The sequence below is a fragment of the Equus przewalskii genome, chromosome 9 (assembly GCF_037783145.1).
Source record: "Equus przewalskii isolate Varuska chromosome 9, EquPr2, whole genome shotgun sequence".
Lineage (NCBI taxonomy): Eukaryota > Metazoa > Chordata > Mammalia > Perissodactyla > Equidae > Equus > Equus przewalskii.
Genome location: NC_091839.1, coordinates 15,688,630 through 15,702,952, shown reverse-complemented (window position 1 = coordinate 15,702,952; position 14,323 = coordinate 15,688,630). Strand labels below are relative to the sequence as shown.

General features: G+C 54.6%; 1 protein-coding gene across 1 annotated transcript; it reads left to right on the top strand.

The window, feature by feature from the left end:
• The first annotated feature begins 804 nt into the window (after positions 1-804).
• Positions 805-13,820, top strand: FBXO46 (F-box protein 46). The gene is made up of 2 exons (XM_070632984.1): positions 805-915; positions 11,336-13,820. Exon 2 carries the CDS (start codon positions 11,414-11,416, stop codon positions 13,229-13,231), a length of 1,818 nt encoding a protein of 605 aa, XP_070489085.1. The 5' UTR covers positions 805-915; positions 11,336-11,413; the 3' UTR covers positions 13,232-13,820.
• The last annotated feature ends 503 nt before the right edge of the window (positions 13,821-14,323 follow it).

Here is a 14,323-nt window from a genome sequence, read left to right as displayed (position 1 = left end):
AATTGGATCTTAGCTGTTTCCCTCATGAAGATTTATGTTCCTTCGATAGAGCAAACCCTGCATTTTAGAAACGGCCCACGAGGAGGATGGACTGGAAAACGCAGCTTAAGGGGAGGACATCCAGCGACCTAGTGGGGAGCGGAGGCCCTGGCGTCCAACACATTTCAGTTCAAATCACTTTCTTGCTGTGTTGCCATGGAGAAGAGGCTTAATCTCTTTCTGGCTTTAATTTTAAATTTGGGATCATTCTTACTATGGTTGTCTGCAGTATATAATTAGCATGCAATAAATATTGACTCGACACTTATTTGCACTGTTGTGGGTGCTTGAACAAGGTGCACAAAGGGGCTTGTCCTCGTGGAGCTCCTATTCTAACCGTGATGTGGACGAGTTCCTAGTGCGTGGGGGCTTGCCTCCCTCCAAAGTTTTAATTTTCTCACTTATAAATTAGGGGGTGGTGGTAAGAAAACCAGGGGGGGAAAATGGATGGGAAAGTGTTTGAGAAATTACAAGGCACTGTTTATTATCATTTTAATGAGTTTAAGTAAATCGATAACCTTGCTCTTCCCCAACTCTCCACCCCTCACAAACACCCGTTTGCACTTTTCTCGATTCCCTTTCCGAGGGTCCTGGGCCAAAATGGAGGAGAGCCTGGCGGGGGCGCTCTCTGCGCCTGCGCTGCCAAGTGCCCTCTCCGCCTCCTGGGAGTTAGAGTCGTTCTTTTCCTCAGCCCGCCCAGTTTGCTTCCTTTCCCCACCTCCAAGCTGGGCCGTGCTGCCTTCTGGGAAGTGTAGTCCGTGGCCGCTCGGACTCCAATTCCCAGCGGGCTTCGGGGCGGGAACCCGGAAGGGGAGGCTGGAGAGGAGCGAGTGGGGGAAACCCGCGTAGCCGAGGGAGCTGCGGCGCGGGGAGATGGTGAGAACCCCGAGAGGGGGCCAGGGGCGCTTGAAAGCCGGGGCGGGGGTTCGGGACCAGGTGGCGAGAGGGAAGAGGCAGGGGCTAAAGAAGGGGCTGGGCGAGGGGAGATCGCTTGGGGGAGGGGATTGGGAGGAATGGGAGCTCGAGGGAGTAGTGGAGGAATGGGGGCTGGGGACGGGTCTTGGAGGTGGGGAGGGAGTCGAGCTTTGGGACTGGTTGTTAGGGAGCTCAGAGCTGGGGAAGGGAGTCCCGAGTTGGAGAAGGGGCTGGGCGTCCAGGCAGAGGCCCTGAACGGGGCAGTTTCGAAGGGGTTAGCCTGGGGGTTGTGGAAAGGCTTGGAAGTCAGGGCTAGATGAATGAGCGGGTCTGGAGGCTGCGAGGGAGGGGCCAGCTGTGGATGCGGTGGGTTGGGGCCTCTGGATCCGACTGGGGGCAGGAGCTCAAGTTGAGATGGTGGGAGAGAGAAGTCAATGGTAGAGTGGTATGTGGGTTAGGCTCTAGGACTCGGGGTGGGATGGGGAGCGCGAGATTAGGGGTCTGGATGTAGCGATAGTTTCCTCGTCCAGCCGGAGACTCCCGGTAAACAAGACAGTCGCAGAACTGTAGGATCATACGGCCAGAAGGGGCCGAAGAGACACCCTTTTGCACTCATTTCTCCAGTGGGATTTAGAGAAGCGTAGTGGGTTATCTCTATGGGCAGTCCAGCATTCAGATCCCTTATTCTGCCACTCCTCTGTGACCTGGGCAAGTCTCCCCTCTCTGAAACTCTGTGTCATTTTCTGTATCGTGGGATCAACGTGCCACTGAGAAGAGGGGAGGCTGCATAACATCCTTACTGTGGCTGGCAGAAAGTCCTCCGTCTCAGATCTGTTGGTGGGAAGCTCCCCACCCCAGGAATGTGACTGGGTCACAGGTGCTAATGAATTCCCTCCTTTTCAGCCCAGGGGCTTTTTTTCTCAGCACCTGGCACCGATCTGGGCACATCCCAGCTCAGAAGCATGCCGGGGCTCCCCACAGTAGATTACAGCTAGCGCTTATTGTTTAGGAAGTGCCTGGCCCTCTTCTTAGCTGTTTGTGCATATTAACTTGTTTAATTCTGCCAACACTGCTAAGGTGTAGGCGCTGTTATTATCTGCATTCTACAGAAAGGAAGCAGAGGCACAGAGAAGTTAAGCCACTTTCCCAAGGTCATCCAGCATTAAAAGGCAGACGCACAATTCCAACGTAGGCATCCTGGCTCAGCATCTGTGTTTTCACCGCCGTAGTTTGGTTCACTCTCCTTGTGCGGAAGTCCAATGTCACGAGTAGGCAGCGACTGGGGAACTGAAGCTGTCTTCACTTTGAATTTTAGTTCTGCTATTTACTTGCTTTGTGACCTTGGGCCAGTCTTTTGACCTCCCTTCAACTATAAGATGGGATGAGTAACCCTAGGAAGGTGAGACAGTTCGGGGAGGCAAGCTTGTAAAGTGGAGTAAGTGCTGAAGACACATGACTTGTCTTTTTTTTTTTTTTAACATCAGTGGGAGCCTGCAACCTGAGAGAGAAGGCAGGTAGAGAGGGACCAATGAGGGAGATGCCAGCCAGCCTGCCTCCTTTCCTTTCTCTCCCAGGTTGCCCCCATATCCTGACTCTTCTAGTTCCCCACTCTCTGCTGCTGGGCTCCCAAGTCCAAGGGTGACTCCCTGAGGGGGTGCCCAGAAACTCCATCTGTCCCCATCCGTCTCCGCAGCCAAGTATAAATAATTCACTTGCCCATGCCCAGCCTGGCCCGACTCCAGGTATTTCCGTGAATAGGAATTATTTCTACCCACTGTGTGGTTCCCCCCCCCCCACCTTTGGGTCATTTTGACCTCCCGGGGAAGCTTGGCAACTTTGTAATTCCTCTTGAAACGGTTTGGTTCTTTGCCATGAGGCTTCGGGAGTTTAAGTCATAAGTTCTCTGACTTTGCGAGGAAAGCTTATGATTAAAAGTATTGGCTTCAGATAGGTTCAGGTTCCTCACCTCTGCTGCTGTGTGTCCTTGGCCAAGTTGCATTCCCACTCTGGGCCTCAGTTTTCTCTTGTGTAACATGGGGCCACATTCCAACAATGAGGCCCTTGTAAGGTAATGAGGTAACCTATATCAAATGCCTAGTGCACGTGAAGCTCTCCATAAGTGGGAGGTCTTTTTGTGATTTTTATTCTTTCAAGAAAAATGTATTGAGTACATACTCTGGAGCCAGAACACCCAGATTTAAATCCTGACTTCATCACCCATCAGCGGTGTGACTTTGGGCAAGTCACTTAACCTCTCTGGGCCTCCATTTCCTCTTCTGGAAAGTTGGGGTCCCTTCTAGGAGTAGTCCACACCCTGCCCTTGGGGAGCTTGCCGTCGTCACAGTGCTAGGACCATCTTGCGGCTCTGGTGGCATTGGCCCCGCATTTTTCAGGTTTGAGTTCTCTGTTATTGATTCATTTTCAGCCCCTCCTGCCAGCTCTGTCTGCTTGTCTTTGCTTTCATGGATTTTTAACACTTTGTCTCTGAAAACCTATTGGTTTCCGGAAAAGTTACCAAGCTCTCAATCATGCCTGTTCCTGGTCGTCGTCACATCTGGGTGCCCGGGGGTAATGGAACACTCTTTTTTCCTTTCCTTTATTTGTTTGTCTTAGAAAATGTGCCTGCTTTCCACGTTATTTCGCCATTTCTTCAGATCCTAAATGTGTTTTCAGCCTGTGCTTGTCTGAAGCTTACTCATACAAAATGATATTTTTACCATGTCTAATGGTATATTTCTAGCGGCTCTGGTAGAGCTGTATTATTCCTAAAAGCACAGGTTTTCTAAAACGCTTGGCTCATCCCTTGCTCCGTGATGCCATCCTGACCCCTTGATTAAGATCGTAACCACCCCCCACCCCCTCTGACACTCCATCCCCCTTTTCTGCTATATTTGTCCCCCACAGCACTTGCCACCTTGCAGCTTACTGTGTATTTATGGAGCCTCTGTCCAGTTAGTATGTCAGCCCCACGAGGACAGGACTTGGGTCCCCCTTTCCCTGCGTATCTATCCCCACTGCCCAGACAGTGCCCGGCACACCGTAGCCGCTCTGTAAATATCAGTTTAATTAATAAGTGAGACCCTGTACCCGACAGTAACAAAAGAAGGGCCATGTTTTGGTTATTGTGGGAGGCTGCGATCCATTTAATTTCAGAATGTGAAATAAAGAGGGAAGACGTCTTTTGGCTCAGTCAGTGATTATCAAACTCTTAGGCAGTCTCACCTTCTCTTAATAATCCCAGCCCCTGAATATTGAGCCTCCCCTCGGTACCTGGCTGGCACTGGGTGCTCCTCTGGGTCGATCTCAATGAATCGTGAACCCAGCTATGGGTGGGTGCTGGTATAATCTGCGTTTTACGGTGGGGGAAACTGAGGCACGGAGGGTTGAGCACCTTGCCTGAGGTCACACCCCCAGAAGTGGGGGAGCTGGGGTGCTGGCGGGCCATGCCTGGCATCCTGTATCTCTAGATCCGGAGGCCTGGATGATTCTTTAGGGAGCTATTATTCAGACAGGAAGACTTGAGAAGGGGAGAGAGGCCGGGAGACCCTGAGGCCAAAAAGCCAAGAAAAAGAGTTTGGATGGATCAGGATTGTGGACAAAGGGGCGCACTGGTGGCAGGGGTGGCGGGATCTCGAGGGTGGGAAACAGAAGGAGCAGGACCAGGAGCAGAGCCCTGGTGTCCTGCCACCCATTCCTGTGTGACTGTGGGCAGCGCTCTGTGCCCAGCCCTGAGCTGGCATGACCCTGACAGCCGCCATCCTGGGATGGCGGCGCCCCAGGTCGGGGGGAGGGGAGTCACCTGAGTCAGCGTGGGGAGTCAGGGATCTGCACTTTATCATTTGGTTTATCCTTTTGTCGTTGTTTCCAGCTTCTTAAGGGGCACACTTAGCTTGTTAATTGTCAGCCTTTCTCCTTTCTTTGTGCTTTTATGGAGACACGGCATCTTATTTCCTTGATCTGATAGCTTTCTTTTTCTTGATTTACTCCTTCATTTTGCTGAAGCAAATCCTCCAGTAGCTTTCCGAGAAAGGGTTCACGGACATGCATTTTTTTTTGCAACCTTGCACCTTGTGGGAGGGTTTTCAGTCTGGGAGGGATGTGGTCCCATTTGTGCCTGGAAAGATCTCTCTGGCTCCTATGGAAAGGATGGAGCTAAACTAGGCTAGCGAGCCATGTGCAGAGGCTGGAGCAGCTGCACCTTGGAGGAGAGGTCCCTGCCTTCCAGAAGGCCACAGGAAGGAGGGGAGAGAGGCCTTCACCCAGGTCATTGTCAGTCAGCAGTGACGGGTGACAGGTGCTGCCAGAGGCGGCCTCAGCAGGAAGAGATTCCACGTCACTTGGGAGGGCACCAGGACAGCTCCTAGAGGAGGTGGTCTCTTGCCTCCGTCCTGGGAGCAGGATTTCCACAGCTGGACTTGGCTGGAACCAGCCAGCTTTTCCCAGGAGGTCCCGAGTAGCACACGTGTAGAAGGCAGACAGCATGGCGGTGTCCTTTCATTCAGATGTGCATTGCACACCTACTATGTGCTACGACATTGCTTCTCAGACTTAAATGCATACCGGAATCTCCTAGAGATCTTGTCGAAGTGCATTCTGATTCAGGAGGGGAAGGGCGGCCCCGAGACTGTGCATTTCTACCACCTTCCCAGGGGCTGCTGCTGGGGGGGTGGGGGACCACACTGCACGTAGCCAAGTGCTCCGTGCTATTCTAAAAGCTGGGGATCCAGCAGTGAAAAAACTAGACAAAAATACGGCCCTGGGGGAGCTTTCATTGTGGTGAGGTGAGACCGACAGTGAACTTTCTCAGTAAAGTTTATAGTACGTTAGATAGCAGAGCATGCTAAGGAGAAAAATCGGGAAAGAGGATGGTGAGCGCATATGGCTCTTGGTGGAGGCTGCAGTTTTAAATCAAAGAAGGGCTGGCGGAGGTGATTTCTGAATAAAACCTGAAGGAGGTAAGGGGGCGAGCCATGTGGCTATCTGGGGAAGAGCATTCTAGGCAGGAGGAACAGAGAGTGCAAAAGCCTTGAGGACTGAACGGAATGATCCCCGAAAAGTGCTTGGTATACTCAGTAAAAAGCTGCTCGAGCTGCGTGAACGCCGTGTGCTCTGGCGTCGGCCGGCCTTGATTCAAAGCTCTGCCACCAAGCTGTGACCAAGGGCAATTACTTAGCCTTTCTCTGCCTCCGATTCCTAATCTTGAAAGGAGATTAAAAATAGTGAGACGAGGTGAGAATTAAATGAGTTAATATGTGTGAAACGCTTCGAGCAAAGGCCCCCAGTGAGGGCTCAGTGTTAACTGCTGTGGCGACCATCATTTTCTCTCCAGTATATTCATTTTGGTCATGATTGTTTGTTTGGACGTCTGCCCCCTTTTCCCATGAGCTCTTCCTGGGAAGCACAGTCATTTCTGTGTCCCCAGCCACCAGCCCAGGGCCAGCACCCAGGAGGACCTCTGAATAATGTCAGACCAGGAATGTGAAAATGTGGATTGTCTTATTGTTGGGGGCGTTCCATCAAGGATGTTGGTTCTGTGGTCCAGGTCCTTTCTAATTTTGTTTTCAGCCAGTCTCTCATGGAGAGAGACGTTAAGGTTTCCCATTACACTCTGGATTTGCCAGACTCTCTGTTGTTCTCTTGTTTTCTGCTTCATCTCTTTTGAGGCCATGTTGTTAGCCTCACATACGTTGAGAAGTTTTGTGGCTAGTGGGTTCCCTTCCTTTGTCCCCATCTGTGTCTTTAATAATACCTTTTGTTTTGTCATTGTTATTTTTTAAGTGGTAGTGTCATTCCTTTACGTGTCTCTGGGTTCGTCTTTGCCTGGTCTGGCTTTTTCCATCTTGTTATTTTCAGTCTTTCTGGGTCATGGTGTTGTACGATAAATGGGTCTTCGTGGCGCAGTCTCGGAAAGCTGACCTAGTGTCAGGGGTCGTGCTGGACTCTGTGGGGAGTTAGAAAATTCTGCTCCAGTGACCCTGCTGGCTGGGACACAGACAACCTGGGTGTGAAACAGAGTTTACACTGCCATTAGGATGTGGAGCCTCAGGGCAGGGAGCTTGGGTTGGGGCAGTCCTGCGGGGGACACCGTGATGACCACGATCTCTCTGGCCCTTCCTCCCCCCCACCTCCACCCCCCATCAGGGGGTTCACAGTCCAGTGGAGGAGACGGATCCATCCCTAGACAGTGATGACCAGAGCTGGGAGGAGGAAACCCAGAGGTCCCCCTCTGAGCAAGTGGGTGGTTTCCAAGAATGTCCTCAGGGGACGTCTCTCTGTTAAAGTTACATTCGAGCAAAGACCCAAATGAAATAAGGAGTCGAGCCACGTGGAGCTCTGGGGGGAAGGCATTCAAGTCAGCGGGAACAGCAAATGCAAAGACCATGGAAGGGCAGAGCTTGGTGACTCTGAGGATTAGAAAGCAACTAGGCCAGTGTGGGAGCCTGACCCCGGGGTTGGGGAGGGGGTTAGCTTCTTGGAGGTGGGGGTGGCTGAGCTGAGACCCTGAGAATATATAGGGAAACAACAGTGCAGTAATCTGGAATTGGATTCCTGGGCTCTTATCCCTGTTCCAGCTCACACCGGTTCTGGGTGACCTTGGGCTGGTTCGGCCACCTGTCCTGCCTCAGTTTCTTCATCCATACAGTGGAGATGAGACCAGCTCCTAGTCTACTCAGGACCAGCTGAGGCCCGAGTACTCTAACTACTCTCTATGCCAGACCAGGTGCCCGCCTGGGTCCACTGGGGGTGTGGCGGAATTGGGAGGGGTGAGGCTGGACAAGTTGGGTACCAGGGCTTTTCCCCAAGGGCACTAGGGAGTCATGGCAGGTTCTGAGTAGGTAGGGACAGGGTCTGCTTTCTGATTTAAGCAGACCCTCTGGCTGTGATGTGTGGGATGGTCGCAAGCAGGCAAGGCTGGGACAGGGTGCTGGGGGCACAGGTGATGTCCCAACAGGTACCTGCAGTGGGGCCACCTGTGGGTGTGTCTTGAATTGGCCTGGCATTGAAAGGATGTAGACCAGTGCGTTCAATAGAATATAATGTGAGCCGCCTGTATAATTTAAACTCTAGTAGCCACAAGTCAAAGAGGTGAAGTTAATTTTAAATATTTTGTTAAATTATATCCTAAATATTATTTTAACAGGTAGTCAATATTAAAAAGTCATTATTGAGGCCTTTCATATTCTTTTCTTGTACCAAGTCGGAGTCGCATTGGAGGCTCCTGGTTGGAAAGGCTGAACTGGGGGTCCTTTGGGCACGCAGCCTGAGCCTTGAATGCCAAGCCCAGGGGCTTAGACTCAGCGCCGCGGGAGCCGTCGCAGGGTTCTGCCCATTTGTTTTTCAGGGTGAGGGGATCCCGCTGCCCAGTTTCCCCCCCCCGCAGGAAATCTCGACCCCCAGGGTTCCCAGCTAAAGGTGGGCACTCTCAGATCTTGCCCGCTTCCTTCCGCCCTGGAGTCTCAGCCCGGGAGCTGCTTGGCCCTTTAAATCTCAACTGTCAATCAGGACTCCTGTTCGGAGGGAACGTCGCGTAATAAACCTCTCTTTGAAGGCCCTGGCCTTTGCCCTGGCCTCGTTCCTCCGTTTAGCAGGAAGTTGGGAATTGCTCCTCGCTCTCTTACCCTCGGCTGTTTCCACGCCCACCTCGTCGTCTCTCGCCTACTCCTCCCTCTTTCGAAGTTGGGCCCCTTCGCCAAGGCCTTCCTTATATGGGCACGGCCCCGAACGGCGGTCGCTCATTGGCTGCGGGCGTCACGCGCGCGTCTGTCAACAAAGGGGCGGAGAGAAGCGAGTTGCGCGCCCGCCCGCACGGCGGCCGGAGGGAAGGAGGGTGGGGGCGGGCCCTCTCCGCCTCTGCGCATGCGTGTGTGCCTCCACCCGCTCCCCTCCGCGAGGGGGCGGGGCTCGCGGGGGCGGGCGCTTGGGGGGGCGTGTCTAGGTTGCGCGGGTCCCCTGTGCTGATTGGCGGGTTTCGGGGAGACTCCTACAAAATTTGGGGGGCAATTTGCGTTTCAGCGATGCTTTGGGACTTGGGGAAGTTTTTGCCTGGGTATGGGGCATACTGTGGGGTTCCCTTGAGCTTAGGGGGCGCCTTGGGGTTGGGCTTTGGGCTCTTTGCTAATGTGGAATGTTCGGTTGTGTTGTTGGGGGTCTGCTATGTGGTTTGGGGCGTCGGGTGGGTGTAGGATGTGAGGTGCCACGGAGAGACTTAGAAGCAAAGTAGGCAGTCTAAGAATACCAATTCTGGGGCCAGAATGGCTGGGTTCGGGTCTGCCTCGACTTCTCCTGACTTTTCTGTGCCTCATCTGGAAATCAGGACTAGTGACACTGCAGGCTTCACAGGGTCCTGGGAAGGTTCTCAGGAATTGTCAGAACAGCCCCTAGTCAGCTCCCAGAGAGCGTGCAGGAAGCACGCGTCTGCTCTTAGAACATCTGTGAGGTTTCTTTGGGAGTCTTTTAGGGGTTCCTTTGGCTTGGAGAAATACGTGATTTGGGATTAGTTGCACGTGTTAGGGAGCTTTTCCGTTTCGGTGAGTTCTTTTGCAGTGAAGGGGCTTCTGAAGGATTAGTGAGGCCATGGGGAGGTTTAGAAAGAGTTGGAGGTGAGTATAGGATTCCAGGAAACTGGTCTTTTGGGGCATTGTGAGGTTGGGAAATTGCTGTGTGTGTTGGCGTTTGTAGTAGGCATGGGATCTGTGAGGGGTACCTTGAGGTTGGGGCCTTCTGTGCTGGAGGGGATATTTTTAGGTTTAGAAGTTCAAAGTGGGATTTCAAAGGGTCTAGATATTTGGGGGGGGGGGCTGGGCATTGAGATTCTGGAGATAAGGATAGGAACTGATTATGAAATTTCAGGGGGTGCCTAAGTTGTAGAGGGCTAGCATCCTAGAGAATGCCCTTGGCTGTGTTATCATCTGTTCCTGGGCATTTAGACGTATTGGTGGTGATAAATATAGCCTTCTCTAGGTTTTAGGGGCTGTGTGGTGATTTTTTTAAACAAGGAACTGGGATTTCAGCAGAGGCTGTTAGTATGTGAGAGGTAGGTGGGATTAGGGATCATGGGGGCTAAAGATTTTTAGGATTGGGACTCCCTTTGTTGCTGGTGTCTCTGGGTGTTGGAGCCCGTCTGGATTTTGAATGGGTGTCTTCAGGACCATGAAGTGAATGGGGTTTTAGTGGTGTCTGTGGAATTGCCTGAATTTAGAGGGACAGTCTGTACTGCAGGAGTGAGCACACTTTTTCCTTAAAGGGCCAAAAAATGAGTATTTTAGGCCTTGCAGGCCATATGTTCTCTGTTACAACCACCTAACTCTGCCATTGCAGCATGAAAGCAGCCATGAACAAATGAGCATGTTTCAATAAAACTTTATTCGCAAAGACAGACGTGGGGCCAGTTATGGCCAGGGGGCCATAGTTGGCTGAGCCCTGGTCTCTAGGCATGTGGAAGGTTTGAGGTTTGGAGGGCTTTTGGTTTTGAGATGTCTGGAGGGAGCTGGGCCGGGGAAAGACTGAGACAGAGGGATGGGCTACCTATGGGTCCTGCGGTGGAAAGTGGGCCTCTCAGGCTCCGTAGCAGAATTGCCTGCAGATCAGGGCATGCACACAAAGTTATTGCAAACTAAAATGGTCCTCATTAAGACAGCCCTGAATCAGAAAATTCAGAAACCAAGTTTGAGGACCTGGTTTTGCACTATATCACCCTACTCCACTCTGAACCCCCTTTAACCTGTGCGCAGCTCGGGGAGGAGGCTGGACTGGAACAGGCCTTCGTATCCCAGGGGTCTGGCTGTGTTGAAGGGGGTCGCCTGCACAGTCTTGGGCCAGTGTGTGCGTTTTTTGGGGTGAGGATACCCAGCTTGAAGAGGTTCTCAGAGAGCCCCGTGACCCAAACATAGCGAAGAGCCAATTTCTTAAGGGCCTCTTTGGCTCTGATCTCAGATTTTCTTCTCCCACCTGGCCCACCTTGTTTCTTCCTCCACGGGCTCAAGCAGCCAGAGCTGGGGGCAGGGCTGGGAATTCCTGTCTTTTCAGGAACTGGTACTGGGTGAGCAAATAGAGAAAGAGGAGCTGTCTGTCAGCTGATACTCTGGATTCCCTGTAAAGGTTCTGGCAGCCGGAGGCTTCTGGATCGTGATGAAGGCAGGCAGGCAGTGCACGCTGGTCTGTGGGGCTGGAGCAAGCTGCCAGCTCCGGTCACGCTCTGGGTTTTCAAAGAGCAGGTCCCATCCATTTGCATCCCTCTATTTGCTCACCTGTGCCGTGGGGCGGGACTAGAGTTCTTGGTGGTCTAATTTGGTCTATGTCCTCAGGGGAAGTTGAAGTTGGGGTGGTACTTGGAGGGCAAGCTGTTCCTCCAGCTCCCCAACCTCCTCTTCCCTGTCTCCAGGTGGCCTGTGGAGCCCCCCACCACCCTCCAGGTCCTGAGATGTGGTGAACCCCTGCCTGTCTGCCACCACTGCCCAGAATGGACCGCAGCAGCCTCCTGCCCTTCCAGCTCTGGTGCCCCCGGCCCTTTGGCACCTACTCCCAGAACCAGCCGCGCCCACCGTCCACAGCCCTCAAGCCGCCAGCCTGCCCTGAGCCGGGCAGCGGGGCAGAGCCAGAGCACGGGCCTGCCCACTCGGAGAACACGCCGCCCGCCCTGGCCACCGAGGCCCCCGCCTCCCAGCCCACCCCGCTCCTCTCGGCAGCAGCTGCTGGCGACGAGGGTCGAGTCCTGCTGGACACGTGGTATGTTATCAAGCCTGGGAACACGAAGGAGAAGGTGGCCTTCTTTGTGGCCCACCAGTGTGGTGGGGGCAGCCGGGCCAGCTCCATGAAGGTCAAGGGGCACTGGGGCAGTGACAGCTCCAAGGCCAAGAGAAGGAGGCGCTGTCTGGAGCCCACTAAGGCTCCGCCGGACCCCGGGGGCCGGGAGGGGCCCCCTGCTGCTGAGGGGACCCCAGCCTCAGCCGGTGAGGATGTGGACCTGCTCTCTGTGGCTGAGATGGTGGCCCTGGTGGAACAGCGGGCCGCCCTGGCCCTGCAGAGCTACCCGCGCCCCGGCGCCCCAGCTCCTGTGGTCTTTGTGTCAGCTGAGCAGGGCGGGCCTGCCAAGGGGCTGGGGTCCGAACGGCGGTCTGGTGGCGGGGACTGCAGCCGGGTAGCCGAGGCGGTGGCCCACTTTGAGGCCCAGCGGGACAACCCTCCGGCCAAGGGCCTCCGCAAGGAGGAGCGGCCTGGACCAGGCCCCGGGGAGGTGCGCATCGCCTTCCGGATCTCCAACGGCCGAGAGCCCCGCGCACCCGATGGCAGCTTGGCCAACGGGAACGGGGGCCGGCCCGGATGTGCCTACCCCGGCAGCCCAGGGCCCGGGGCCCGAGCCAAGGACAAGATCACCTGTGACCTGTACCAGCTCATCAGTCCCTCTCGGGACGCCCTCCCCAGCAACGTGGAGTTCCTTCTGGCTCGGGCAGATGAAGCCAGCGAGGCTGAGACCCCGGCCCCCGCCAGGCCCGAGGACACTCCCCCGGCCCCCCCTCCCCCCCCTGCCCGGGACTGCGGAGCGTCAGGCTTCCACGTGGATGTGGTGGTGACCGGCGTGGTGGACGAGTGCATCTTCTTTGGCAAGGATGGCACCAAGAACGTGAAGGAGGAGACGGTGTGCCTGACGGTCAGCCCTGAGGAGCCGCCCCCGCCGGGCCAGCTCTTTTTCCTCCAGTCCCGTGGGCCCGACGGGCCCCCCGAGCCACCCCCGGCGGACTCACCAGCTGCCGCGCCAGGCCCAGACGATGCCGAGGGCACAGCGGACACCTCCCTGTGCCGCCTGTACCGGCACGTGTCGCACGACTTCCTGGAGATCCGCTTCAAGATCCAGAGGCTGCTCGAGCCACGGCAGTACATGCTGCTGCTGCCCGAGCACGTGCTGGTCAAGATCTTCAGCTTCCTGCCTACTCGGGCCCTGGCGGCCCTCAAGTGCACCTGCCACCACTTCAAGGGCATCATCGAGGCGTTTGGCGTGCGGGCCACAGACTCGCGCTGGAGCCGCGACCCCCTCTACCGCGATGACCCTTGCAAGCAGTGCCGCAAGAGATACGAGAAGGGTGACGTGTCGCTCTGCCGCTGGCACCCCAAGCCCTACCACCACGACCTGCCTTACGGACGTTCCTACTGGATGTGCTGCCGCCGAGCCGATCGCGAGACGCCTGGCTGCCGCCTGGGTCTGCACGATAACAACTGGGTGCTGCCCTGTAACGGGCCCGGCGGCGGGGGCGGCCGGGCTGGCCGGGAGGAGGGGAGGTGAAGCCGGGGGAGGGGGGGGGAGAGCCCACCATGCCCACCCCCACCCCCTCCCCCTGGGAGCTGAGGGCCAGGACTGAGTCAGCAGCCTCTACCCCCCCATCCAGGCAGCACCTATCCCCCTCCAGAACTGATACGGGGTTCTGGGGGGGTAACCCAAGACAGCACTGGGACTGACTGACCCCCAGTGGTTTTCTACTCTTCAGACCCAGGGCCGTGGACCCTCAAGTAGGGTGTGTTTTTTTTTTCATCAGCATCTCAATTTCTTCTCCATTCAGCCCCAACACCCTCCCTGCCGCTTTCTACACCCCAGGGACCCACCAGCAGGGAGCAGACTGGCAGCTAATTTTGGTCCTCCTTAAGGGTTCCCCCATTCTGGCCCCCTTCCGCTCCCTCCTCCGATTCCTTGTCTCTGGAGCTGCGTTCTCCCAAGAGTCTGGCAGCTGCCAAGGTGGGCGCATCTCATAACCTCTTACACCAAGGCTCACCTCCTCTTTAGGAATTGGGGGCCATCAGATAACAGATCCAATTTGGCACATTTCACGGCAGCCTGTCATTTCTAGATGTTTTCCCCATTAAAATCGTAAAAATCACTGTTTTCTCCTTAACCTCGAGCTACCTGTCTCTCCAGCTCCCCTAAAGAGGAAGAGGAAAAAAAAAGAGTTGAGGTATAAAAATTCCCCTCCTCTGTGATCTAAGCTATTGCCATCACTCTCCCCACAAAAAAGCTGTGAAGCCCTTTGCCACGCTCTTGACAGCGTCGGGGGCCGCTGGGCAGGGACCGTGGGTTTGAATTTCTGGCTTGTTTTTCCTTCCACTCTTGAGTAGTTGTTCAGGCCTTGGGGTCTCTCCATCCCCAGCCACATGCGTTTCTCTAGAATCCTTTGGTCAATTGAGACTTTGATTTTCAGGCAGTTTGGTCTGGGGTATTTTGGTTTGTTCTCTTTGGGGGTTTTTTTTGCTTTTTTTTTTTTTTCATCATTGTGGTTCTGGAAGCTTCTAGCTTGTGGCATCTGACCGATTTTGAATTGGTCCTTTCTATAAAATCAATATTTATAAGGCTGGGCCTAGACTGCTTCGTGTGTTGCTCAGGGAG